This window comes from Pleurodeles waltl, chromosome 11 (assembly GCF_031143425.1).
Source record: "Pleurodeles waltl isolate 20211129_DDA chromosome 11, aPleWal1.hap1.20221129, whole genome shotgun sequence".
Classification (NCBI taxonomy): Eukaryota; Metazoa; Chordata; class Amphibia; order Caudata; family Salamandridae; genus Pleurodeles; species Pleurodeles waltl.
This window is the reverse complement of record NC_090450.1, coordinates 26,078,044-26,105,619: the sequence shown is the minus strand read 5'-3', so window position 1 is coordinate 26,105,619 and position 27,576 is coordinate 26,078,044. Positions and strand designations below refer to the sequence as shown.

General features: G+C 42.2%; 1 protein-coding gene across 1 annotated transcript in view; it reads left to right on the top strand.

Moving 5' to 3' along the window:
• ECEL1 (endothelin converting enzyme like 1) overlaps positions 1 to 27,576 on the top strand; it is a 251,803-nt gene that overhangs the window by 184,510 nt on the left and 39,717 nt on the right. The window contains exons 8-12 of the mRNA XM_069212879.1: positions 16,155 to 16,253; positions 21,075 to 21,149; positions 21,247 to 21,350; positions 23,880 to 23,938; positions 27,359 to 27,410. Coding sequence (XP_069068980.1) covers positions 16,155 to 16,253; positions 21,075 to 21,149; positions 21,247 to 21,350; positions 23,880 to 23,938; positions 27,359 to 27,410 — 389 coding nt within the window. The remainder of the gene's footprint in view (positions 1 to 16,154; positions 16,254 to 21,074; positions 21,150 to 21,246; positions 21,351 to 23,879; positions 23,939 to 27,358; positions 27,411 to 27,576) is intronic.

Below are 27,576 nucleotides of genomic sequence, written 5' to 3'. Positions count from 1 at the left end.
GCGCCATACTTACAATATGGTGCACCATCGTGGTCGTTTCTGCAATAACGTCATCATTTATTACGCTATTTTGACACTAGTGGAGCAAAGCACTAGGGAGGACCATAGGCTACTATGGGTCTGTCACTTTAACGCCTGCCCTGTGCAGGCGTGGAAAAAATGACGTAGTGAAATCTTGTAGATTTCACTGCGCCCTTTTTCTGAGTCTCCTAACGGGGGAACGCCTCCCCCCCCTTGCATACAATATGCCTGGCGCAGGCATAATGTGGTGCAAGGGGTTACAAAGTGGCGCAATGCAAGCATTGCACCACTTTGTAAATATGGCGCTGGAAAATGGCCTCCTTAACTCCACATTAGCATTTAAAAAAATTACGCTAGTGTGGCACAAGGAGGCGCAAGGGCCTTGTAAATCTGGCCCATAGTGCCAATACCCAATGAGGGTGTCTTGGTATTAACTGCAAACTTAGCCAAACAGGATGGTCCTGAACTTCTAGCTGAATATCGTCAAGGACGGAACATGCCTTACTTCTAGAGGAAGGCCATTCCAAAGGAGGAGACCAGACAGCACTCAGGGTGGCCGGTACATCTCTAAGGCTGAAGTGAGGAACTTTAAAGAGAGCCTATCTGGAGCTCTGCAAAGAGGGTGGAGATAAAAAACGCAAACCATCTACAAATGTAGCAACATAGGCGCCTTCTACCGAAAGTGACATGACATGTCGGGTCTATGGTGGAATGCTAATTTCTATGCATTTTATTATACATGGAGGGGCATATTTATAAAAATGTCATGCAACGCAATGCAGTAAAACAACTTGCTACGCTCTGTGACAGGGAGAGGGCAGCATTGTGCCAAATTTAACACTATGTGGTGCATTTCTGACCTCTCCATGCACTGCTGCACTATGTGCTGATTAGATCCAACACAGGCACCCTTGCATCATGGTGCAATGGTGCCTGTGTTGCTGGCAGGATTGTTTTTGTGCAGAAAGGGACACCCTCATACACAAAAATAATCCTCTGAAGCTAGCGCACATAGAAAGAGAAGCAAAGAGGCAAAATATGTATATTTCTCGCCCTTACAACTCCCCTGGGAAAGAATAGCATTTTGAAGTATTCTAGGTCTACCACTCTTGCAAACCTGTGAGTGTGCTAACATCCACGGATGGGTGCTTGAGAATACCCACGCCCACCCACAGAACTCCTTCTTAACACAGAGTAACGCAGTGACTTGCTCTGGCTTGCGTTACTCCAGATTTACCAAGCCACACAGGGCCACAAAAGTTGGCCCTGCGTTTTTTGATGAATCTCATTTTAGGTGTTGTGTCGCCCTTCATCACTTTGTGTGCCACAAGAGCGACGCAAACTCTTTGATAAATCTGGCCACAATGTTTCGGCATGCGTAGAATGAAAAATACAACTTTAATAGCTTCAAATTAGCTCCTGTATCTCAAAGGAGGTGGAATCCATCCGAATTAATTATTTTGACTGATTGTGGCCACTTCCCCCGGTGTAAAACGTTTTGTTTAGTGTCAATGTTGACTCTTTGTTGGGAGCGCCAATGAAATCAACACAAGGCCATGTAATGTCACTGATGGTTACACTGTGCTACTGACTTAACTTTATGTTGCTGGGGATGTTGTGATCAATGTAATGACTACAGTTATTTTTTTAACCTCACAATTTCTGCTGCATGGAAGAATTGTTTGTTTGTTACAGGTATAGATTCATTCCTATTGAGCCCCAGTGAAATCGATACAATTCAGCCAGACAATGTCTGTTGTATCTTGGCTTTGTTTTTCCAATGCTTGTTTTTCTAGGCTCACTTGTCACAAGGGAGGAGATATTTACTATTTAAAAAGCTATGCCACCTATAGCCATCTACTTATTGATACAGATGCTTCTAGAGCGAGGCTAGGTTGCATCCTAAGAGGCCTGTGTTGACGGAATTATGCTCCCTTAAAATGACTGCTGCTGGAAAAAGGTTTTGGAGGAAGGTACATTTTCAGTCTACTTAGAGCGTTTTGTGCTCGTAGTTACCACCAGTGAAAACCCTGATCCAACATTACACGTCTGTGGGTTACACCCCCTAGTAAATGTATTTTCTGGTACATAGTTTGGTGCAGGTGCTTTCAGTTGGGTTTGGGAGATGTCTGTTGGATTTCACCAGGATTATTTACACGCACACAGGCAAAAACACACACACACGTTCGCCCTCCCTGTAGGAAAGTCCTCAAAAATGTTGCTCATTTTACAAAATATTGTGTTTTCTCTTTTAATGCTCCTACCATTCCAGATTCCTCTTCAAGGCACCTTAGGTCCCTCCCGAGCGCCCTGATTGTTGTATAATGTATTTTGTACATTACATGTCTGTGTGATTGTTTGGCAATCTGAAGCCCATTCCCCCAATCTTAATGACTAAGCTACGCCCCTGTGGACATGTCCCCTCGGCCTTTAAAAGTGCCCACAAAACTGCTTTACAATATTGAGCGTAAACTTCTGTTCGGTTGAGCCTCCTGTGTGATTTATAGTGTGGGCGCAGCGCCCTCTGCCGGCCGGTGTCGTGCAAGCACAAAAAGCCTTAACCCTTAAAACATGTTTTTCTGTTAGCCAAATATTATGTACATAAATGAGCAGGGCTAATTACTCACAGCTTATATTCTATGATGAAATTTAAGATGTACTTTACAAGTATTATAATAAAAATAATAATGTGTTTTGAGAAAGTTCCTCAAAGCTCTTCAAAATGCACACGGTATACTGCTAAGAGTTGGCATTACCAGAATCAGCGTGGTACTTAATTTAATTTAATGACCTCTGACTTCCTCTCCCAGAGAACTGAGCAGCGACCCTTGAGGGAGGCGACGTTTTTAACTACGCGTTTTTACCATGACATTTTTACAACACACATGCCTTTACCATGCATGCCTTTACCATGTGTATAAGCTAAGTATATATATAATTTGTATGTTTTTTTCTTCACTTAAAAGTCCTAAGGCTACAGGGACTCTATAGTTAGACTTACATTTTAAACCTACCAAACCATAGAAATTCACCAGTTATAGTTAGTGTTATCTCAAATAAATATAACTTGTGCCCTAAGGTAACTATAACTCGCAACCTCCCATGCACAGTTATCTGATCCATCATTTTACTGCAGATGTTACAGTGGCGGTATCAATCATGTTATCAAAGATGTCATGAGAGCTGTAATTTGTGGGGTAATGAACAGGGTGCAAGTTATAGTTACCTTCGGGCATGATCTCGCCATTCCAACATATCTGTTGAATATGATTGTGTAAACATATCTCTTTACATCAATAACGTTACAATAATCAATAAAATGCCTGTCAAGATAAAAGCAGTCTAACTTACAGATTCATCCCAGTTTTGAGTTTGGTTGGCAAACTAAAGTGTTGATAAAATGCACCAATTTTTCAGATCCAGCCCAGTGGGATTTTGGAACAGGGTCTAGGGTATTGGGAACTTGAAATATTCAAAAGCCCCCATCTGTAGTCTAGAACGCAATGGACAAAGTCACGGGCCAGTGTCCGCAAGCATTCTGCAAGGGCGCAGGGCACACGACATACCCGAAGGCAGCACTATGTGGACAGTGAGCCCTGGGAATGTCCAGTAGATACTGGGTACGGGGGTATTGGAAACAGTGCATATTCAAAGACCAGGCCTTGTAACCAGTGCCATCAGGGCTGGGCAGGCCATAGGTCAAGGCCAAATTGGGGGTGGGCGGAAAGTATGGAGTTTCACTCCTCAGAATTCTGTGGAGTTACATGAAAACATCCCAAGTTCCACGACCGGGCAGAAATCTGCATGTCACACTGCTTGCGCTGCTTTTTAGTGCTGGGAGCTCATTTCATGCTGAAAAATCAGAACAAACGACACCACCTGGCGTGCCAAAGGGCACTGCTGCTTGAGTTGGTTTTGCAGCTACTTGAGTAGATTTTCTATTAGAACAGCAGTTTTCTCACCCTGAACGGTCACAACTGTGGGTGAATATTGGCAGTGAGGAATTCTCGCCAGGGGCACCCCAGCACCCAAAAATGGAGCTTGGGGATGCCAGTTCTCATTCGCACTTGACAGCTTACCATTGGCGAGCTGCATGCAAGAAAATACGCACCCAGGCGGCGGTTAGATGAATTTGAACGGAACTTTGCATTACAAGCGCAACTCTGAGTGCCCAAAATTCCACAAACTCTGCCGGCGGAGTGGCCTTTATCGCCCACTCCTAGCCCAAATAGCACTGAGAAATATATTGTGGCAAATTCCAGGTAGTTCTAAAACTTAAAATATTTACAAAACAATTTTGTTATGTGATGTTGTCTTAATGTTCTATTAACAGTAACTAACCAACGTCATTAAAAATAGGAAAATATTATTAAAAAGATTCCATTGAAGGGACATTATGAATGTAACCAAAATCCAACACCAACAAAATGCCCCATTTGTAGCTACTTATTCAGTCATACTGCCCATGAATGCATATCTTATGACCTCACTCACTGAGCTGCCAACACATAGTACAGTAAGGAAGTATATCATAATGCTTTTGTGACCATTATATGTCTTTATTTAAAGTTTCAAATAATTGTGATTGCTTAAGAAGCAATAACTAACATTTTCAAATCTTCAAAAGTTGAGATTATTTTCTCAATGAATTGTGCAAACTCGGGAGCGAGTTAGGCAAACTTGCCACCTGCATCCCCTAGTCCCTGAAATGTTGAGCTCAACAGGAGCAGATTTCAAAGATCTTTGGTTTTACCAACAATTTTCAAGAAAGTCACACAAGTAATTTTAGGATTGCTCTGACATATCTCTCAGAAACAGACCCTTGACATTTTAATTCTTTGTCCATTGATCAATAGCCTCAATACATTTGTGTACATTTGTGGTAAACCTGGGCCTTGCGATTATTTTTTTTACTAGGAAAATAACTTTAACTGCCATAGTTGTTTATGCAGGATAATACTATTTTTTCTTGGAGACAAATATCCGGGTCTTATTTTTGAATCCTACACTTATAACCAAGATAAACTACTTTCTTGTACATTTCAATTAAAGATGGGGTTTAGGAGTTGTTTGTAAGGCAGGGTTCTGCCAAGTCGGTCCTGGAGAGCCGGGTCCATGCCAGAATTTTAGCATATCCACATTTTAAAAAATGTAGATTTCTGAAACATCTTGTTTCTAAATGTGGATATGCCAAAAACCTGGCCTGGACCCGGCTCTCCAGAACCGACTTTGCAGAACCCTGTTAAGGTATACAACGGCCTACACATATTATAAGCACACACAATGCAGGGCAGCAAGAAAAGTTGCTGAGTTGCGTGAACGGGAAAGAGCTGAAAAAGTGCTGAATCTATTAAGATATTGTGCTTTTCATCTCTCTTTCTTCTCTCCTTGTGCACTTGAGGCTGCCTAACACTAATGCAAGTAGTCTTGCACCATTGTGCAGGTGCCTGTGTTATGGACAGGATTGGTTTGTGCAGAAAGGAATTCCTTCCTGCACAGTGAGAATCCTTATACGCATATTTCTTTGTGTAAGCTGCAGAATGCAGCACACATGGAAAGAGGAAGTAAATAGAAGAAAATAAGATATTTCCCCTTGTTACACATGTGCCGGGTAGGCGCTCAGTTTAGCACAAACCATTTAGCGTAAACACAGGTTTACAAGTCTTTGTAAATCTTGGTTGGCTTCAAAATACATGTGTTGATGCCTGGGAATTACCATGTTTCACCCATGTAATGCCTACCTGACGCAAAGTAACACAAGGAAGCTCTGTGCATGTGTTGTGTTTCACACATTTTCTTTGTCTGGCTTAATAAATACCAAACATGATTTTGTACTGGGCAGTATTAAGGATAAAAATGTGTGGTGGTTTCTAAAAGGGATGTGTCCAATCAGTGCCTAATTTGAGCCTGTGGTTTCCAGTGGGGGGCACCAGCACTTATTTATGGCAACCGGCACATATTTTTCTACCTCAAGCATTTACTGAGAGCAAAAGACACATATGGGAAAGATGAGGAAGAGAAAGATCAAAACACGTCACCAAGGGAGAAAGCAGAAAGCTGCAAGAGTGAGCTGAAGGGGCAGAGAGTGGCTGTAAACGGATTTAAGGGTCCCGAGGTGGCTTCAGGATTACTCTGCCTCAGTATTCCTTGCTCACGCAAATTTAATTGCAGCAGACGCATGTTTCAGAGGAGAGCTTTGGGCACCACCACGTTTTTATTTACAATTTTACACCACTGGTTTTTATTACAACCAGTGTAATTAAGGTTGTGGCTTTAACATGTAAACTCAATTTTTGTGATTTCCATAGTGTGCCATACGACTAGCGTTACGGTGCCTCTCTGAGTTTTCTGTCATCCAGGTATATAATGCAACAACTGACATTCACCTAACACCAGCCAGGACTGTTGGCTTAGTCAGTGGTTGGTAGTTGTTTAAGAGAAATTAGTAACATCAGTAATGTTGTTGTAAATAATTAATACTAAAAATGTTTTCATTCTGAAATTATAAAACTGGAAATCAAACATTACCGAGGCCTGTGGAAGGGGTAATGCTCTTCGCAGTGTCAATTACTGCTGTTATATTCCCCATATGTTAGGCATGTAAGCCTTTTTTCCTCCTCAATTTGCATATCTTAAACTTCGCCTCTTTCTTCTTCAACGCCCTCTTTTCACTGTCTCCTGAATGCACTTCCTCGCATCCCCTTCACTTTACTACCTCCAAACACACACCACACCCACTCACCTATAAGTTTTTCATTTTCTTTTAATTTGATCTTGCCAACATTTTGACAACTGTGAACGTGCTTTACAATCATCTGCACAGAATCACAACTGGAACGCATGCCCACTGCTCTGTGCCCGCTGCAGAGAGGCCAAGGATTGCATGGCCATGTATTGTGAACACCTTTTTCATCCAATTAAAGGCAATGTGAGAAACGGGCCTTCACCCTCAGCTCCAGGGCTTTAAATCCTGGCCCCTTATAAACACTTGACAGATCCAGTACTTAATTTGTAAATAAAAATGTGCCGGTGCCCAAAGCTCACCTTTGAATAAATGTGCGAGCACAGAATACCGAGGCAGCATAATTGTAACACCACCTTGGGCCTCTTTAATCCATTTACAGCCGCTCCCTGCCCCTTGAACTCACTCTTGCAGCTTTCTGCTTTCTCTCTTTATGACTTTTTCTCGTTTTTCTCTTCCTCTGTCTTTCCCATATGTTTTTTTGCTCACAGTAAGCGCCTGATGCAAAAAAATAAGTGCCAACCCTCAAAAATAAGTGCTGGTGCCCCTCATAGGAAACCACTGACTCCAATTAAGCACTGGGCGGATCTCAATTCAAAGTGAACACTATACAAGAGAAATATGCCACATACCAAAATACACTACACGCTCTCCTGGAATTTGCAAACACTCTATGGGAATGCAAGATTTGGTAAAACATGAGGAATATTAACAGAAATTAAACTGGTGACGCGGATTAGCCTAATGTGTTTCATTGTTCAGAAATCGATGGGTTATTTGCCAGCACAGTTAAGAATATAATTATAGTCCCCGACAGGGACCTGTTTCAATGTCCATTTTTAATTGGGGCTGCACCTCAAAAGTGATGCAATCCATGTGCAAAGTCATAGCAAATCTGAGTCTAAACCCCAAAGTCTCATATTTTCCGTGCTTGGACACAGAAATCATACTATCAAATTCCTCTAAGTGTACTTTTGTAGTCAAGCAACATTTTTGTAAATGTAAAAAAGTTTCATAATGTGTTAAAAAGGGAATATGTCCACAACTGACTGTAGGGGGCAAATTCCATTATACCTTTCTACTAAAGGCACCTAATGTTTGTAAATATGGTAGGTACTCAAAGGGGGTCCCACAAGTTGACCCTTGAACTTTCAAAAACAGGAAAGTAGTTATCACTATTAGGCAGACATAGCAATCGTGGTTTTGGGTGTTTGATTGCAGTCCCTGTCCCTTGATAGGATAAGAGCTGCAGTCAAAAGACAAGCATTTGCAATGCAATAGGTCTTGCATATTTTGAACAAGTTAATTGTCACCTTTTGACAACAGCATCCACGAGCAAAAACTAAAGAAAACACGAGAAGAAACTGAAAAAAGATGACTTGGCAAAATAAAAGAAATTTAGCCTTAAAAAATAAAACTTAGCAATTTTGTGCCTGCTGGCACGTTTCTGCCAGTCACACGCCTTCTGTTTCCCTATCACGTCGGGAGCAGCAGATGGGCACTAATTAAGTTGCATCAATTAGTGCTTGATCCCTGCTCCACACAGAGAAACGGAAGTGATGCTGGGTGTGCCTTGACAAATTACGAGGCTGTAAAGAAGAGTGCCACGCAAACCAACAAATGGTGAGTGACAGACGAGCTCCCAGCCCTGTACTGCGCATGCACTCGCAGGCTCCACCCTAATGATATCGACATTACACACTTTCGCTTGTTGGGAAAGATGTTGCCCTTCCATGGCCCACCATCGGCTCCCTGCACCAGTGTTGACAGCCCACGCAGGGACTCTGCCTCTGGGACAGCTCCCACTTTGTGAACAAGCACTGAGAGACCCACGTCCACTTTGGTTGGATATCAATACCTGAAAATGGGTGACATTCATTCACAAATGTTTCCCCCCGCAATTGTCTTAGAAAACCATGGATCATTTCTTTGTGCTTCGGAACACAGTTTTTTTTTATCTGGGTGAAAGTTTAATTACACTGGAGTAATTGGAGTAATTTTGAGTTACTCTTTTGACTCAAAGATGCAGAAAATTATGCTATTAGCCCATTCACATAGTTACGAGTAATCTGTCGCAAAAATACTAACTCAGGAACAAAGGAACAGCAAACAGAGTGAGCGGCTACTGTTGTTTATGTTCTGTTATAATTAGCAAAAATTTCGTAACACTAAATGCACCCTTGGGTTTAGCGATGCGCGGGTGCATTTTGCGCTAAGAAAATAATGCTAACTGTGTTAAGCTCCTCGCGTGATTCTACGTAATCTTGTAAAATTGTGCTGTAATTTCTCGTAAATATGCTGCAACAAAGTAAGCGAGTTACGGCCACCCCTTCGTTTATCCTGCACCCCTTTTCAAATTGTAGTGAGTCACAAAGACTATTTCTGTCTCGCCAATGTGCCTTCGGTATAGTGCACCTTGTGCCTTCGCTGTTGCAAGGCCTCTGGTTTGGCGAATCACAGGTTTTGAAAAAGCAAAACCACCTAGTAATTCCAACTATTAACTCAAAAAGGTGGTGACCCACCCATCATTTCTAGGTTATTTATTTTCACACTGAACAATGAGACTCCTACTTGGTAACCACTGAAATTCCATATCCTTCAGTCACATATTTAAACATGCATTTTTCATTTAAATTGTCATTAGCATCTATAATGGAATCCACATACAGGACGCAAACAAACATCCACCTTTTACCACATAACATAAAAACTTGTAGGGTAACATTATGGAATCTGTTTTTTGATGGAAAGTGAGCGAGGTAAATGCACTTACATTTCTGAAATTCCGGGCACTTATAAATCAAATTTCTGCAAAGTAAACTCATGTAATGTGATATAAATTAAATTAGTAAACATATACATTAAGTTATTCCTTCCTAATAAATGCATAAATTGTAAGTATTACGTAGGATAAAATATATAGTATAGTGAATAATGTGATATGGTAGGACATGCATTTTTTAATATCAATATTATAACAAAATACATAAAAATAACATGCAAAAATAATATTGTTAATAATACTTATTCGGTTTAAATATAGACACATTTACAGCACCAATAATGTAGGTCTCCCCCACACTTCCCTAATATTATACTCAGTCGTGGTGAAGAACATGAACATTTCCAGTTGTCCTTTTTGGGGAGTTCCATGTGCCTTTCTGTAACTTCCCAATTTTTTTTCTTTCTGTGCCTCAATATTAGTTGTTACTGAGGTTTGAGACCCGTACATGTTCCTCAGTCTCAAAGTGCTTCTGTAGAAGCTGTCAGCCCTCCCTTCCTGTGCAGATCACACAGACGTGAGGCAGGTCAGGCCTATTAGTGTTTGCATACAAGGACTTTGTGCAACTGGTGTCCAGAGTCTGTGCCAAGAGTCTGTGCATGATTAGGATTCATAGGGAATGTCTTTACTGCCCCCTACTGGATCATGTGGTTAAAATAGTATTTTTGAATCTAATTTGTTGTACACTTTTTTTAAGTGCTTAAAAAGTCACACTTTTTATATTCTTGAGAAAACAATTTTACTATTTTTGGACACTTTTGTTATAAATTAAACGAATTTCAACCAAACTGGCTCCATTTCACCAGCTGTCCTTTATTTCTTTTCTTCATTTCTAGAAGTTAATAATGGCTAATATATCTTCCCCTTTTATAGGAACTTTGTTTAGAAATTATATAATCTGTATTTCACTCACTCTGTTGCAGTTTGAGTTGATTGCACCCCTGTGCCTCCTCCTGCATCCATCTACACTTCAAGGAGGGATGCTCTAAAGTGCTCCTTTCCTGACACTGGCATGCAATGCGCGATGTTGCCCAGCAGGGTAAGCAGACAATGATCCCAGAGACTCCAGACAATGCAGAACTCAGTTGCAAGACTCATGCTCGACCCCCCCAGAAGGACCCACATCACACCCCATCGCAATAAACTACACTGGCTCCTGATTCAGAAGAGATGCCAGTTCAAGATGCTGCCCCATGCCTACAAGGCACTACACAACAAAGGACCAGGCTACATCAGAAAATGCCTGACCTTCCACCAACCCACCAGACACCTCTGACCAGCTTCTCTCACAAACACCCCACTGATATGTCGAGCCAACAGTGGGGATGCTCATTCTTGCACCTGGCAGCCAAGGCATGGAACAACCTCCCCCTGCACCTCAGGACCGCAGCGTCACTCTAGCAATTCAGAAGAGAACTAAAGACCTGGAGCATTGCATGTTCATACCTCCACGCAAAAGCATACTGCCCCAGCGCCTCGAGACCCTTATGGGTGATTTGCTGCACTCTATAAATGATTGATTGATTGATCGATCCTAAATTCCTAGGAGAAAAGTCCATCAAGACCCTTCCTTTTTCTCTGGCATGTTTTTTAAAACCAAAACCCTGTTTTGGACCTTGTTGTTGACTAACAAAATGATTGCTGAGCAAGACCAATAGAACATGGTTCATGCTAGAAGCTCTGCCTCCTTCAAGAGTAGCCACTGCACTAGGAGTTACTCTGAAATTAGTGAGATTCTCACCAGGCAAGTGAGGATCACACAATAGGGAGGGGGATCCGCCATGAATAGAGCAGAGGCAATAGCTTCCACTGACATGGGGGGCTGGCAGCCCCGCCAAGCCCGAAATGAGAGTCTAAGGGCTGGATTACAAAGTGAAGCATTATTTATTGCCTTGATAAATCCCAATACCATAGGGGTATGTTGTTTAGCGGCTGTGATAAATTACACCTTTTATGTGTGTATGGGTAATTTAATGAGGATTTTTGGTTTTAAAGCACAAAAATCTATATGATAACTTAAATACTATGTTTTTTTCTTTTAAACATGGCCAGTTTCCCCTGCTAAATTAAACAAATGTTACATCACTTAACACGTCTGCTAAACATTGAATGCATTAAATAAAACCAAACTTGTAAAACCGTCCCGTGCGTAAACAAGGTTTTTACGCATGTATACAAAGATCGTCTCACCCATAACAGATTCTCCTGAAATGATCTATTTAAAGCACCGACTGGAAAGAAGGAGCATTTTGCACATGTGCAAGTTTGCAAAAGTAATTTGTGCATATTTAAATGAGATACCTGTGCACAGACCGGCTAACACACATCTATCCTGCCCATGTGCAAATGTTAGAGAGGGGCAGGGCACGTGGCAGGTGCACACTGTAGTACTTTCTCCATTCAAAGAAAAACTACCTTGAATGATTGCCTGTGCCCACCCTGCCCCCTATAAAACCCTGACCATGTGTGGGATGGGTGGAGGGAAGAGGAGAACAGAGTGAGAATAGACAAAGAAAATGTATAGCTGGATAACACCCTCTTACACAATTGCCACCTCCCAGAGGAGGAACCGTGCCCTCCTTGTGAACCACTTAATCCCTGCCCACCCCAGAAGGCTCTCAAAATGCCTTAGTGAATCTCTTAGAACAATCACCATCCTTTGAAATTGGGCAAAACACCCAATAAGCATTAGCTGAATCCACTGGATGAAAACATACTTTTACCACTGCACAGCAATATGGGCCATACAGGAAGCCACGTGGACACTATAGGAGTTTTGCCACCAGACATCCCCTCACTTCTAGAAGAGCTTTCCTTCCCACCAAAGACCAGAACTTAAATCCTGGGAGAGCAAGAGTCAGGCATTTTGCATCATCACTGTCTACTCACCCAGTGCTTAATTTGAGCTGGTGGTTGTCGGGATGGAGCACCGGCACTTATATTTCCTGCTTCAGATATTTACTGAATGCAAGAGAGGAAAATGCACAGAGATCAGTGCATTCTTGCACCTGGCAGCCAAGGCATGGATCAACCTCCCCCTGCACCTCAGGACTGCAGCGTCACTCTAGCAATTCAGAAGAGAACTAAACACCTGGAGGATTGCATGTTCATTCCTCCACGCAAAAGCGTAAAGACGGAGGAAGAAAAGACGACAAAACTGTCGGTAAGCGAAAGCAGGAACTTGCGAGTGCAAGAAAAAGAGGGGAGGGGATTAAAGACTACCGGGGCCAATGTTTAATTGCACCAATCGCAGTTTCTGAGCACAGCTTTGGGCACTCTTTCTTTCACAAACTAAGCACTGCCCTCACCAGTTCCACCATTCTCAGTATCCCATTGCAGGGCTCGCTAGACACCAAAATGCAACACTGATCAAATTTCTGATCATCTGTGCATCTAAGTCAGGGAGCGCTAAATATGCAGAACTTGGACTTCTATATTTACATGTCATTTCAGAAACAAATTGCACATTTATTTTTGCACTTTTATATAGTGCAAACTTGGCCCTTGGAGTGCTCTACATGAGCACAAGATTACTTTTTAAAAGGTCAGTATGTTTGTTTAGGCAGAGTGACATCAAGTGATTTGCCCAGAATCACAGTTTGTTGAGCCTACGTCATGACTAATACCTGGCTACACAATTCCAAAGTGGGCAGCTCTGGCCATTAGGCCACCCCCCCTGCTCATAATTAGGCCAATTTCAAAACCAGCATTTGACCCAAAAAACACACGTGTGCCGCAAAAAGCAGACACGTGTTCTGGTCATTCCTGTTGTTCCTGTGTGTGCCTGCTACATGAACAGTGTGTGATGTGATGTGGCACAATTGCATAATTTTGGTAATCTTGCACAACAAGCCTGCCACAAAATTACGCAAGATTATGCTGGTGCAATGGAAACTGTTCTCGACAGTCATAGAAGGCCAACAAATAAAAAAAAATAACTGTACTGAATTCATCTACAAGAAATGAGTTGTGCTGGAGCACCAGACTACTTGGGTGAGGTCCTTCCTTAGATTGTTCAGTAGTTCCAATGTTGCAGTTACTGGTGATGCTCTCACTAATGTCAGCTTTGAAATTGAGCAGATCTTTCGCTCCTTCACCAGTCACCAGAGACCGAGGTCTACCCCCATCTTTATTCCTGCACTCTTTCCACATTTACAATTTCATATGATTGCTTCTCCAACAAAACCTCCACAGCTTCACTACACATTCAGCGAAGCTCTTTTCACAGCAGCTTCTTTCCTCGTCTCAATTATGGAGCTTCAGAGGGTCCTCACACCCATGTTGGCTCCAAATAATCAGGCTGGTTTGAGCATAGCTTCTAAGTGCCCCAGGCCCATGCGTGATGCGCTGCTCCACTTCAAATCTTTTTTAGTTTGAATTGTGGGACTTGTAGTCCTGTTTTATAATGTAATACACAAGACTACAATTCCCAGGCGTCAAAGAAAAAACCTCAACTACAGAAGCACCTGGGAAACTTGGCAGAACTGTTTGAGATCCTCCTCCTGTGTGTCATGGTGCGTTCATGCAAAAACAACAAGGTGATGGATGAATGCATGAATTGATCTCAGCCACTGGCGATCGCTCCAGCCGCATCACATAGGCAGCGAGATCCTAACTGAGTCGAAATCGCCTTACCTCAGCACCAGAGTGTCCACAACTGTCTTCTGCCTCCGATTCAGGACCCTGGTGGATTATCCGGGATTAAATCTGGGGCCAGTCAGTTCCACTCTTCTCTGGACAGCAAATTGTGGTGTCACGTCTTTGGAGGACCACGTGGAGTCAACATAGCTTTCCCTCCACTGGAAGACTATTGCCTTCCTCTTTCCATGAGCATCATTTGCTTATACACCATGGCACTTGTCACACCCATAGCTGCCAAGTTTCCAAGCTTCATGCGATGAGCTGCTCCAGGCCATGCTTTTCCTTTAAATTTTGGAACTCGCAGTGCTGGTTTAACAATTGAATAAATAACTCCAAGACTCAGAATTAAAAAAAAATATGGACTGGAGTAGCTGGTCACACATGAACATGGGAAATGTGGCACTGCAGTATGCCGGGGTGCTTCGAGGGTCATCCACTCTCCTCTAAACTGGCCCATCCTAGGTTGACTCAAGCTCTCACCTCAGAAGGTGGCCTGAGGTGGGCGGTCATAGAAGATAATGGTGACTGCTGCGGATCCTGCTGGCTTCCCTAAGTCGCCGTGTCAGCGGTCTCTGTTGCCTTTGTCACCAGAACGAGGCACTACAACAGGCCTCCATTCCAAATATAAACAGACACCCTAGACTCTCTGGCCAATATTTATGGGGTTCGGCTCAGGGCAGCAGAGCAAGTCGCCTCGCTGCGGGGCCCTGCTTCACAGTGAAAGGGCAGGAGTGTGTCATACCTATGGCATAGGGCTCATTCCTGTTCTTTACCCCTATGCTGCTGTTTCGGCAGCCTCACATCAACACAGGCACCCTTGCGCTGTGGTGCAAGGGTGTCTGCGTGCGTTGTAGGCAGGATTGTTTTGGGGTAGGAGTGGGCACCTTCCTGCACAAAAACAATCCCAGGAGGCTTTCCCTCTATAGAAAGATGAAAAAAAAGACAAATTAATATATATGTCCTCATTGCAGCACCCCTGGGGACGTGTAAGGTTTTGGCGCATTCCCAGGTTTACAAGGCTTTGTAAAGTTGGGGATGCATCAACATCCATGGGTGTTGCATGGGAAAACTACGGGTGGGCGGTGGACTCCGCTCCGCTTGTCGAGTTTTTCCTACTCCACGCTCCGCTTAGAGTTGCAAAGAACCCCACTTAGCTGAATGATTTCCTCATTCGCGCTCACCAATGTTAAGTTGGCAACCACGAGCGAGGAAAATCTTACTATAGACCACCTCCCGGAGAGATTTCTCAACGCGGATGGTCCCGGGTGGTCACTACTGGGTGCTTTGAGAAACCTTCAGTTCGCATTGAGGAAGCTGCTGCTCGAGTAGAAAATCTATTCGAGCAGCAGAAAAGAAGCAGCACCCCCTATAGATATTGCAATATTCTGTGCCAAACAGCACATAACAAGTGACCAAAAGTAAACCAGTTCACAGTGTTACAATATGTAAATAACTCACGTAATAAGTACATGTAAAGATAGTGAAATTCTGCGTTTGCTCAGCCAATTGAAAGGTTTAGGATGCTGATTTTAAATATTGTTATTTTTCTGCTTTCCAATCATGAAAGTCTGGCACATGTGCAGCCATAAACTGGAGACGCCTTTCTTGTCTCTTGTCTGTCTACCAGAAGAGATGACCTTCGGGGCACATTTGCTAATATTGCTGTTGCCTAAACATTGTTGTGGCCCCCACTTTTGATTGTCCTTTCAGCTTGTTATGGATCTTCACTTCTGAGTGGAGCCTATTAATGCAGCTTGGGCCGTTAACAGCAGTTAATACTTCCAACAGAGGGCAATAACTTCCGAATAATAAATAGCAGCTAACTGGAGAAATGGAAGGGTCGATGTTCAGGTGTCACTCATGAGATGTTCCCCTTTGCTACATGGCCAGAAGAAACCTTCCCAGGCATCTGTGCCGAGTGGACCGTTCTGATGATGCTTCTCTTCTGGTTCTCGTCTTCTCACACAGGTTCAGCAGCTGGTGGAGGACATCAAACACATCCTGGACCAGAGGCTGGACGAGCTGGACTGGATGGACAAAGAAACGAAATCTGCCGCAAGAGCCAAGGTAACCTGCCTGAGACCGTGCGCTCACCCGAAGTACCAAAGCCCCTGCAGGTTGTGGGCCAGGATGTCCTCTGTGTGGTCACTGCAACATTTACTGACCTTAGAATAGAACATATAGTAGGTCTATATACTTAACTTCGGTGAAGGCAACCAGTGAGCAGTGCTTTATTTGTGCTGGTGTTTTCTGGTGCCTGGTATGTCACTTGCTTCTTAATACTAGCACATATTTATCATAGTCGATCACATGGAGGCGCTGTCTGTCTATCTTAAAAGGAGCACATAAGGAGTGTTGAACAATTAAATATACTTAGGGCTACCTGTTTTGCCATTTTCACTGAATATTACAAATACAGAAAACCATTTATTTTCTTGTCTGTATTTATTTTTAACTATGGATAAAAGTGGACAGTTTCATTTAATTGCATTGATTTATCTTCTGCTGGTGTTCATATCATTGAAACCTGGTAGGCATTCAAGCATGAGTGCATATTTATTGGTTAAATGTGGAAATACACTAGTTTCAGTTTCATTTATTCACAAAACCCGAAATAAATATGGATAAATACAAATAAAATTGGCAAAAAATAAATATGGATAAATACAGACAGAAATGTAAAAACAAACAAATACCTTAAAAGTTGAAGCCATAATTATACTTAAAAAAATATATCAACACCAGAACGTGCAGGGTATTCTAACAGCTTTAGGTAACCTGGAATAGTCATAATTGTAACATATTATGTAGTGTGATGGTTGTGGGTGTTGTTGGCACTGCCGTTCGACAGCACTAGCAGGGATAGTGGGGAGTGCAAGTTGCAGTGACCACCCGATAAATATATTTTGAGCTCCGGCTGGTATTTGTTTTCAAATTAAGCATTAGTAGGAGAGTCCGGGTAACCGGGTGATCACATTGGCAACAAGGTAGGAATATCGAGCCAGGATTGTGTTTTACACAGTACTTTAATATCCTCTAATATATGTTAAAATATTGACAGTGCAAACTATAATGAGAAACAGAAACTATGCAAAATCCAATTCCCCGATTTAACAATTGCGGGCTTGTATGAACCAGTGACCATGCAAGGTTAGCTGTAGTCTCGTGTAGTAACTGGTAACTCGATTGATCAGATTGAAATACACAACACTGCAATAAGCCCCTGACTGTACGTCTTTATAATTAGGGCTCCCGGTTTTATGGTATTTATTTTTTTAACATTTCCATCTGTATTTAACCATTTTTTTACATTTATTTATTGGTATTTATCCATACTTATTTTAAGTTTTGAGAATAAATTGATCCACAAAACGGTATATTTCCACATTTATTTAACTCATAAACATGCACTCATACTTTAATGCCTGTTACGTTTTAGCAAATTAAGCAGCCAAATAAAACACAACACTACATCAACATGTAAATAAGTGCTTTATGTACTAGTATATGTTAACATATGCATGCACTTAAGGGAATCTCATCCTGTTTTTAAATCCCCATGGTGTCTATCTGCTTAGCAGCTGGTCTGAAATTCATGAAGGACAACAAAGAGAGTTACTCACAAGAAACATAATTTTCTGTATTTTTCCACTTTTTAAAATAAACACATACAGGAAATAGATTGTTTTTGGTCTGTATTTATCTGTAAAAATCAGCAAAAATTGAAAACTTGAAGCCTTATGAATAATTTCTTAGAAGTTTTAATGTTTGCAGACTCTAATGTTCACAAAAACTAGGACAGGCTTGTACCAGAAGGATGCAGAGCCAATGGAAGGCATTACAGATACAGAAACACAAGGTTCACAGACATCTAATCTTTAGGAAGCATTAAACTGAACCCTGCAACTAAACGATGGGTCTCATTCTTCAAACCAACACAGATTACTTGTGTCTCTTACATATTGAATAGGGTTCCCAACCCCAAAGATTTTTCAACATCTAAACAACATTTAAGCTAGAAAACATGATGCAAGGATAATGGCTGCTAGATTGTGACGGCACTAGCAAGGGAAAGGTGGGTCAGTGGGAGGGCAGAAAGGAGGGAGAGTGACAGAGGGTGGAGCTTGCAAGAGTGTGAGAACACAATTTGTGTGTGTGGACTTTACAGACACCAGAGTTACCCTAACTTCAGGGAGTCAGGATGGACAAGGGGGTAACAGGCCCAAGAGTACACGGGCATTAAGATACATCATGAGGGGTCTCAGGATGAAACTAGCTAGCTAGCCCTCCAACTAAGCCAAGGGCTGCAGCACTCAGTAGGTCAAAGGTGCGAGAAAGAGGAGGCTAGAATAATGAAGGCAGGAAAAGGTGTGCTTACTAACCAGAATCACTACCCACCTCTCCTGAACATGTGGCTGTCAATCTATCAGGCAGCCACCGCCACCTTGTGTGGGCTGAGGGGATCTGTGTATGTTCACACACATCAGTTGTCATGAAAGGTGATTCTTCTGACGTTGCCTCAGTTTGACTATGAGGGTTTGTGGGCTTCAAGGTTCTTTTTAGGGTCGAGCGCGCATCAGTTTGGTTGGTTCGTGGGCTTGCCTTTTAAAATTCACTTGATTTCATTAGTGAAAGGCATGCATACCGCATGCCTTTTCCGGTGTTTAGCCCTCCTCTAGAGCACTGGTAAACTACTGAAAACATACAAGGCTCCATGTTTTCCATATGGTTTCTGGACTAGTCTTTCCTTTTATTTCTTATGCAGTGTGATCTTGCTGGGAAGCAGTTGAGCGCTTTGCATGATATCGACCCTGTTACATGGATGATTGCACTTTTGCCGGTTACATGGATAATTGCACTTTTGCAGATACGTTTGACTGCGAGCAAACTTCTGTTTCCTTTTGTGTGTCTCCTTCACACTCAAGGCAGCAATCGGCTCTCTTATGTGAAACTGTTTTACTTTTCATTTGCAGTTTAAGTGGCAAGAAAAGTCAGGTTAGGAGATTACAACGCTAATAGCTCTAACTCGAGCAAATGCGAGACCCATTGCATTGCAAATGCTTGTTTAATATTACAGCCTCCTTGGGGTGGTTGGATGCTTTCACTCATTCAAGGCAGTAGCAGCAGGGTGTTCATACTTATTCTGGGCCGCCAGGAAGTGGGCAGAGTGCCACCCCACACTTTCTGTTGCACCACAGGGACTGTGCCGGTCAAGGCCCAAATTACAGCTCCAGCTCCAATTTATATTCCCAAATCCAGCTAGTTGGGCGGAAGCCCGCTGCCAGTCACATCCATGTAATTTCTCAGTTTTGAATAGTCAGCCACGTTTCCCTCCTGAAGGAGATCTCTGGGACAACTTCCTTACCAAAACCGTTCACACAGCAAATAAGGGGTGGGGAGAAGTGGGAGTGGGTTAGCCCACTGTGGACAGCACTCATCCTCCATCTTACAAACTCTATTCTGAGACAAGCGTAAAAGTTTCAAACAGTTGTCTGTAACCCCCTTTGACGCCCACCACTAAAATTTGCAAACCTTTTAGCTATAACTCACTCACAAAGTTTTATGCGTCGATGACTGAGCATAAGCTTTGGGAACATTACATTCACCAAAAAAACAACTTATGATGATGGTGCTCCTTTCGGCCCAAGCCTCTGGTCTTCAATTTGCACAGAGCGACCTGTAGGTAACGTCCATATGCACACCACACGTTTATGTGCATACTTTCAGAAATGTGAAAAGTTATGATACATTATTAGGAGTCCTGGAAATAGGGAAACAGTCAGGGCTCCCTCTCCTCAACATGTAAGTCTGCCCATGCTTGTGTGAAAAATGACAACTTTGTGACTCTGGTTCAATGCTGTCCTCCACACCCTATCCCTCTGGACTCTTAGGGCCTGATTTAAGAAACTCAGTGCAGCGCCACTTTTCTTGCACCCCCTAGCGCCCTCCTAACGCCACCACGTGTGCACCATATTTAAGATACAGTGCACCATGGAGGTAGTTAGGGAACTAGCGTCAAAATGTTTGACGCTAGTTTGGAGCTTTGCAGGATTAGACTAGAAAATGTTGATGCTAATCCTGCAAAGCCCTTTGAGGCCAATTGTAAACAATGTTTGCCTCCTTTTAACGCCTGCTCTAAGCAAGTGTTAAATGTGCATAAAAAAAGATACAAAGAAATATCTTAGTTTTCTTTGTGCCATTTTTTCTGCGGTCCATAACTGTGGAACGCCCCCCCCTTTGCAAAAATTATGCCTGGCGCAGGCATAATGTAGCGCAAAGGGTTACAAAGTGGTGTAATGCATGCATTGCGTCACACTGTAAATTTGGCACATCGATTTTGGCCTCGTTGGGCCACATTAGCGTAAACAAAATGACGGTAATGAGGCGCTAGGGCCTCTTAAAACTGCCCTTAGGTGCATTACAAACATGTGGACAGCCTGATAGTGTTTCAGCAGGCATCTACATGGTTGTTTTTCCAGTAAATGGAGTGAGAAGACACCACAGCCTGCTGCAAAGTATTCCAAAAAACAAAGAAGAGACAGAAATGGGAGGAGAGGACTCAATGTGGGGTGCATCTTTGTGGGGTGCACCACACCAGTAGATGCTATCTCAGGGGTACTTCCATCTAGAACCCTTATGGTTGAATATGTGCTGAAATAAGATGCTATTTAAAAGAAATGGAGATGGCAGACAAAAAGCAGAAGAACAAAGTCCTGTTACCTCTCTTTTTTGTAGGAGAGGTCAATCCAATAGAACTGAAAGCTATGAGTTGATTTGCTTAAGTATGATGACGGATGGACATTGCTGTGTGTTTGGTGGGCGGTGTGTGTCATGGGTGGTCTGTGGGTCTTGTAGTATTGGTACTGACTCTGCCCCTCTCTCTTCCAGCTGCAGTACATGATGGTGATGATTGGGTATCCAGACTTCTTGCTGAAAGCTGAAGCCATTGATAAGGAATATGAAGTAAGTGGGATGGTGGAGCATGAAGCTGAAGAAAGAGGAAAGTGGGGAGGGAATAGCAGAGTCTATTGACCATGCATTATGGTTCTGTTTCCTGCAGTTTGAAGTCCATGAGAAAGAATACTTCAAAAACATCCTCAATAGCATCAGGTTCAACATCAAGCTTGCGGTGAAGAAGATTCGGCAGGAGGTGGACAAGTCTACGTGAGTACCGATGTTCTGAGTTTCCGGGGTACAGGACAGCATGGCTAGAAAGCGAGTCACGTGGCCAGTCCACATGGCTGGGGAGACTGGTTAGATACAGTCATGCTGGTAATCCTGAGTTGGGCTTCTTGTCTCAGCCTGATGGGCTAGGCTTCTGACTAGATGGGCACACTGCACACAGACATGCTTGCTGTCAAGGCAAAAGGCCCCTGAGATGATCTGATGAAGCTCTGTCCACGGATGGGAGTGCACGGTGCTGCTGTGCTGGGCATAGTACATTTCTCATTGTGATCTGATTCACTGGGTTTATGGAAGATTTGAAAACCTATGATTGTATCCTTAGAAGCAAAGGTATGGTGTGTCCCACAGAAATCTATCGAGGACTATCTTAATATGTGTGGATGCAGCATTATAATGCAACTTTGTGGCATTCATTCACTTACAAACTAATCACACAAGCACTTGAGCTCACATTCACTTACTCCAGCACACATACACTCACTGACAAAGTGACACACACGACACAAGCAGGCAGCCTTGGACAGACACATGGTGCATGACACATGGCACATACGGTCCCTCTCCCGTTAGAACCCATGCATTCACTTAACTGAATATTGAATATCCGCTTCCCCCACCACACGTAGTCACCACTCACACTCCTTCACTCCAGGTGGTGGGGAAAGGAATTGTGGAGTTGGGTGCCACATTGTGTTATGCCTTTCTGGGGCTGTATTTGAAAATATACTTAGCACAAATATTGTCTGACAGAAAATTGTGCCCTAAATATTGATTACTAAAATGTCATTCCAGTGGGTGTGGATCTTCCATTATTATCTCCAATGGGGTGATGTTTTTGTAAATGATATTCAAGGCACATTACAATACTGTCCTCCCAAACATTAATATAACCATACAAAGCTATTGTGAAACGTGCTGCACGCCCAACATTATTCAGGTGCTTAGATCAACCATAATTTCTGATGGAAAACTCCAGAATAGTGTTCGAAAATAAAAAGAACCAAGATCCTTCCCTACACTAGGGGGGTTATTACAACTTTTGAGGAGGTGTTAATCCGTCCCAAAAGTGACGGTAAAGTGACGGATATACCACCAGCCGTATTACGAGTTCCATAGGATATAATGGACTTGTAATACGACTGGTGGTATATCCGTCACTTTACTGTCACTTTTGGGACGGATTAACACCTCCTCCAAAGTTCTAATAACCCCCTAGATGGCATGCTTCACCATGTGGGTCGCTACCCACCTGCAGTGATTGAATGTTGAACGGTGGCCTCACCAAAAACTCTTTTTATGAGCTGGATATGCGTATAATGATTATTTGTATGTTCTGGAACACTGTCTATTGGATTTGAATGAATTTAAAATTGTATTAAGTTGCAAATGTGTTTTATTTTCTTCTTACCCCCCTCAAAGTTAAAAATGTATGAAGGGGTACAGATTTCTAATTAGAAAACCTCAATTTAACTGATTGGTTAGTCAACATGTTTCTGTCCATTCCTATATATCCTGTTGTCAGTAGGCATTCTTCAGGACCTATGCTGACCCATAAATTCTTCCCTATTTCTAGTAGCCTATTTGTCATTTGTTCAAGGGCTGTGATATAGGAAGACAAAAACAAGTACATCGGGAATATACAGGGATCTCTTCTGCCTGGATATTTTCCTGAAAAAGAGTCAGGGATTTGTTAATCACTTACAGCCATTTAAGTTTCTCATGTATGAACTCATAACCAAATGCCATTATAATACGGTGAATTTCTCAATAATCTTTGTGCCTGTATACCCTCATAAACCTAATCAGCCTCAAATTACACACAACACAGCTATGACGGCACTGCAAAACCACACATGTATGCGTTGGGGCATAAGTTTAAAACTCATCAAGTTTAGTCCCAATTCAAGATTCTATTGGCAGGCAGAGGGCCAGTCTTTGACCAGTTAGGAATGATGCTGTAGGGGCCCTATCATTGCAAGAGGAACATGTTTCAGGTCCTTATAATTCTAGTCAGCGAAGTAGAACAGTAGTGAGAATGTCCTTCATACCTACATCACGTGTTACCCACTGATACCTTCCTGACTTGCATGCTAGTGCTGTCAGCTACTTTGTTTGCCATCACATGATGTTGGTTTGTTTTAAGGACTGGAACATGGCAGACATGGTGCAGAATGTTGTTCCATTACAGATGGGTACATCAGTAACATGGTTGCAATTACCTCAAAGGGCTGCCTTGCTTGTGTCTTCATTGCTATGCATCTGAAGAATAGGCTGGTTAACCACACTTGCCTCTGGTAGGGGAAGGGATTGTTCAAAGGAATGACCTGCAGAGAAACTCATCATTATGCGTATGTAGAAAGGTTGATTTCCTACATTTTCATTGGTGGTTCGGGTGGGGGTATAGTAAGCCTGCCCGTTTAGGAGTTCGATCTAAAATGTGTAAGCCATGGTGGACTCTTGTCCCTGGATCGCTAATGCTATTTCTTTCTAATTGGTGTTATCCTGCAGGTGGCTCCTCCCGCCACAGGCCCTGAATGCGTACTACCTGCCCAACAAGAACCAGATGGGTAAGTCGATCTTGTGACGCTTCCTTTAGTCGATGAGGCAGCTTGCCTAGCTATATGGACGCGCTCACCTTGACAACCCGGTCTATCTTAGCTTGCCGAGATGTGGAAACCCACTGGTGCGCTGCCACAGTGGCATGGATGCTTGGATGTTGCAGTCAAAACTGGGTACCAGAGCGATGCACTATGGAGAGCTTATTGAACGTGTTGACTGCAGAACTGAAGCACTGACTTGCCAAAATGTCCATCCCTTTAATATTGCCAAATAGTATCATGACTCTTGTAGCATCTAGGGAACTTCCGCACTGGGTCTTGTAAAGAAATTAACCTGTGCCTGTGGTGCAGCTTACTGTTCATTCGTGGACCTTGGTTGGATGAGGGATCTATATTCAGTATGGAGTTAATACCTAGATAAACTTCCTAACTCTGTTGATTTAACAACTACATTGAATTAGAATCAGTGATGCAATCAGGTTGCACAGGTGATCATTTAGTACTGTGTAGTTTTACACTATGCCTCAGGCTTTTTACAGTTTTAAGTAATACAACACAAAGCTTCATACAACACACATTCAAACTAAACTTTAGCAAATAAACCCATAGATCTAAAGTGACTGTGCAGCTAAATGGACAAGATCCTCTGATCTCGGGGACACCGACGTCATCACTAACTGATCACTGGGCAAACTGAATAATATCCAAGTGCCGGAGGGTCAATCGTACTTTGGTAAACATAGTGTTCTGAGGGCAAACAAATGTCCTATATTGAGTGGAGTGTTATTAGTCACATTCTTCAAATGGCATTGTGGATACTTAATTTCTTTGAGGAATCTCATTAAGCGTCAAACCACAAACCATGATATTGGGTGAGTGGGCACGTTCCATGTTTAGAAGACATTTGGGGAAAGTTCCTCTGTGTTATGTGTTTTCTTTACCACCTGCAGTGCACTCCCCAAATTCTTACAAGTAACTGAAAGGTGAACTTGAATGATCATGTGTCTTCATTCTGTCCTAATGGTTCCCTACATTGTTTTCTTTTGTTAAAAAGATTCTAGTTGCCTTCATAGCAGAATTATTTTCATAAAAATGTTTACTTTGATTTTGGCAAGGAAACTACCTGATTACTTCAATGACTTAATTGGACCCCGTAACTTTCTGGTGCAAGGACATTAAGAAGATTTTTTTAAAAAAGATGTAAAAGCAATCACATACATAGTGGTCTGTAGACCCAAGCAGGCCACCATCCCTCTGATGGCCACCAATCAGAGCAAGTTGCAATGTGTTGCCTACTTCATTAACGGCACTGAGGTCGGTGGGATTGCAACCAACTGTGAGTCTTTATTTTGTAAACTGACTGATTGATACAGAGGTCGGTTCCCAAAATAATCTAGTAGTCATAAAAATACTGATTCCAAATTACAACCAGTATTTTGCAACCACTTCTACGTACACCTGGTCCTTGGTTACTTGTAAGACTAGCGGCCTGATGTAGAGTCTGGCGAACCAGTTACTCCATCACAAACGTGACAGATATCCCATCCAGCGTCTTACATTTCCCTTAGGATATAATGGGCTCGTAATACGGCAGACCGTATATCCATCACATTTGTGACACAGTAACCACATCCGACTTGACTTGGGACCACTTCACAAAGGTAAGTATACATGTGTGTATTTACTCATGTATTTCTACTACTACACTTAGGTGTAAATATGTACTTGTATTTGCCATTTACTATTTCTCAGTGTAGGTTTACCTCGAGGTGTGGACTTCCATGCCTCCACCTCCTCAAATCAGAGTGGAGCCTCCTACAACAGGATTTATCAATGTACAGTTGCTATTAGTAATTTTGCATACATATCTGATCTCCATCACCCTACCAGAGATTTCCTTATGGGAAAGTGTAGAGAAAATTCTGGAGGTTTATTATTCTTTAAAAAATGTAAAGCATATTTTAATGTACAATATAAACAAAACAATTTAAAATATTCATTATTAACATAGAAGTAAATTTAAAATATTACAGCACAAACTCTTCAAATTAAACATGCATTAAATAATCTATAGATTTAAATAAACTCATTCAGTTTATAAAGAAACTAACTCCCACCACTTCTAACATTTTTATTTCTATTTAGTAAATTTTGTCAAATGTTATGTTGAACTAGTTTAACTTGTTTTAATTTTTTAAATGACAGTTTAATTTATTTTTTTATTAAGTTTACTATTACATTTTAATGTAAAAATAATCTAATTATGTATAAATAAATCTTATTACATGTAATTAACTACTATGTCTCATACCGATCTCTTGTGTGAAAAGGTTTTGATTGCCTTTGTTATTAAATGTTTCCCCTCCCACCATTTTGTCCGGAAGATGAACTGAATACCACCATCAATCAGGGTGTTGTGTATGGACATGTTCAATGTAAAGTCTTGACTTCACCCATTTCATAGTCTCTCAGCAAACCTTTTATGTGAAAAGTTGTTTACATCCACTACAACTGTGGCACGTGCCTACAGACCTCTTGTGTAATTGGTCCAGAATTCCCCCATCACCTAGTGTCAGGCTGGTTTGCTTGTCTAAAATGCATTGAGTTCCTGAATGACTTATGGGGTGATTTCAAGGGGACCCCCACCGGATTTAGAGTTCCCCACTTGCTTGATGAGCAGCTCTTATTTCTCAAGTGCAGCTCACACGCAGTGTTTGCACTGAAGGCCGAGAGCTTTGCAGAGTGGGCACCATGTTGGGAGTTTGTTATAAAAAAATATATCAGTGGTCCTGACATGCACAAAGTTTTCACCCTACGCATTTGGGACTGTAATTGATTCCATTGACCAGGATTGCCATGCCCTAACACTGTGGCCTGACAGACGAGCAGACAGGTCGTACCAAGAGATTCCAAAGGCATAGCCACGCAGCTCTCCCATCTGTAAAACAGGAGGGGGAACCTCAAGTTTGGCAGACAGAATATCTGAAATTTTTAGAAGCTGACAAAGTCTAAATGACTCCTTTCCAACATCTCATATTAAAAGGTCTTCATTTTCTCCCATGATGGGGAGAGTTCTATATAAGCCTATTGCATAATAAATGCTTTAATGCCTATGTCTCTGGGTTAAGGTAGCACAATGTTGACCTCTTGTGAAAAAATGGTTGTGCTTTCCTCCATGACTTATTCTGCCATTATGAGTGGCCTTATGGGTTACCACTAAGTTACATTCTGTCCAGTTACTGGTCCCATGGACACTGTAAGTTATACAGGAACAATTCTGAAACTCACCCACCGAAAGGATGTGTCTATGAGTTGTACCGGCAGATGGGTTGATTGATGTTTGCACTCAATGCAGTTTTGTTGCTTGGAAGTAGATGTAATTGTTTTTTCTTGTGTACTCTAGTTAGTCACTTATGCTTTCCTTTCTAGTGTTCCCAGCCGGGATCCTTCAGCCGACCCTCTATGACCCCGAGTTTCCACAGTAAGTTCTTAATTCATCTTTTCTCAACTCTAATACGTCAGCTATCGTGATAATGCGCGATCTGTCATACGATCCGCATGGCCTCATTGTCGTAGGACACTGAGATTAAAAAGGGGAATTGAATTGAAATGTGGACAGATTTTCATTGGAAGAGAAATAATTGGTA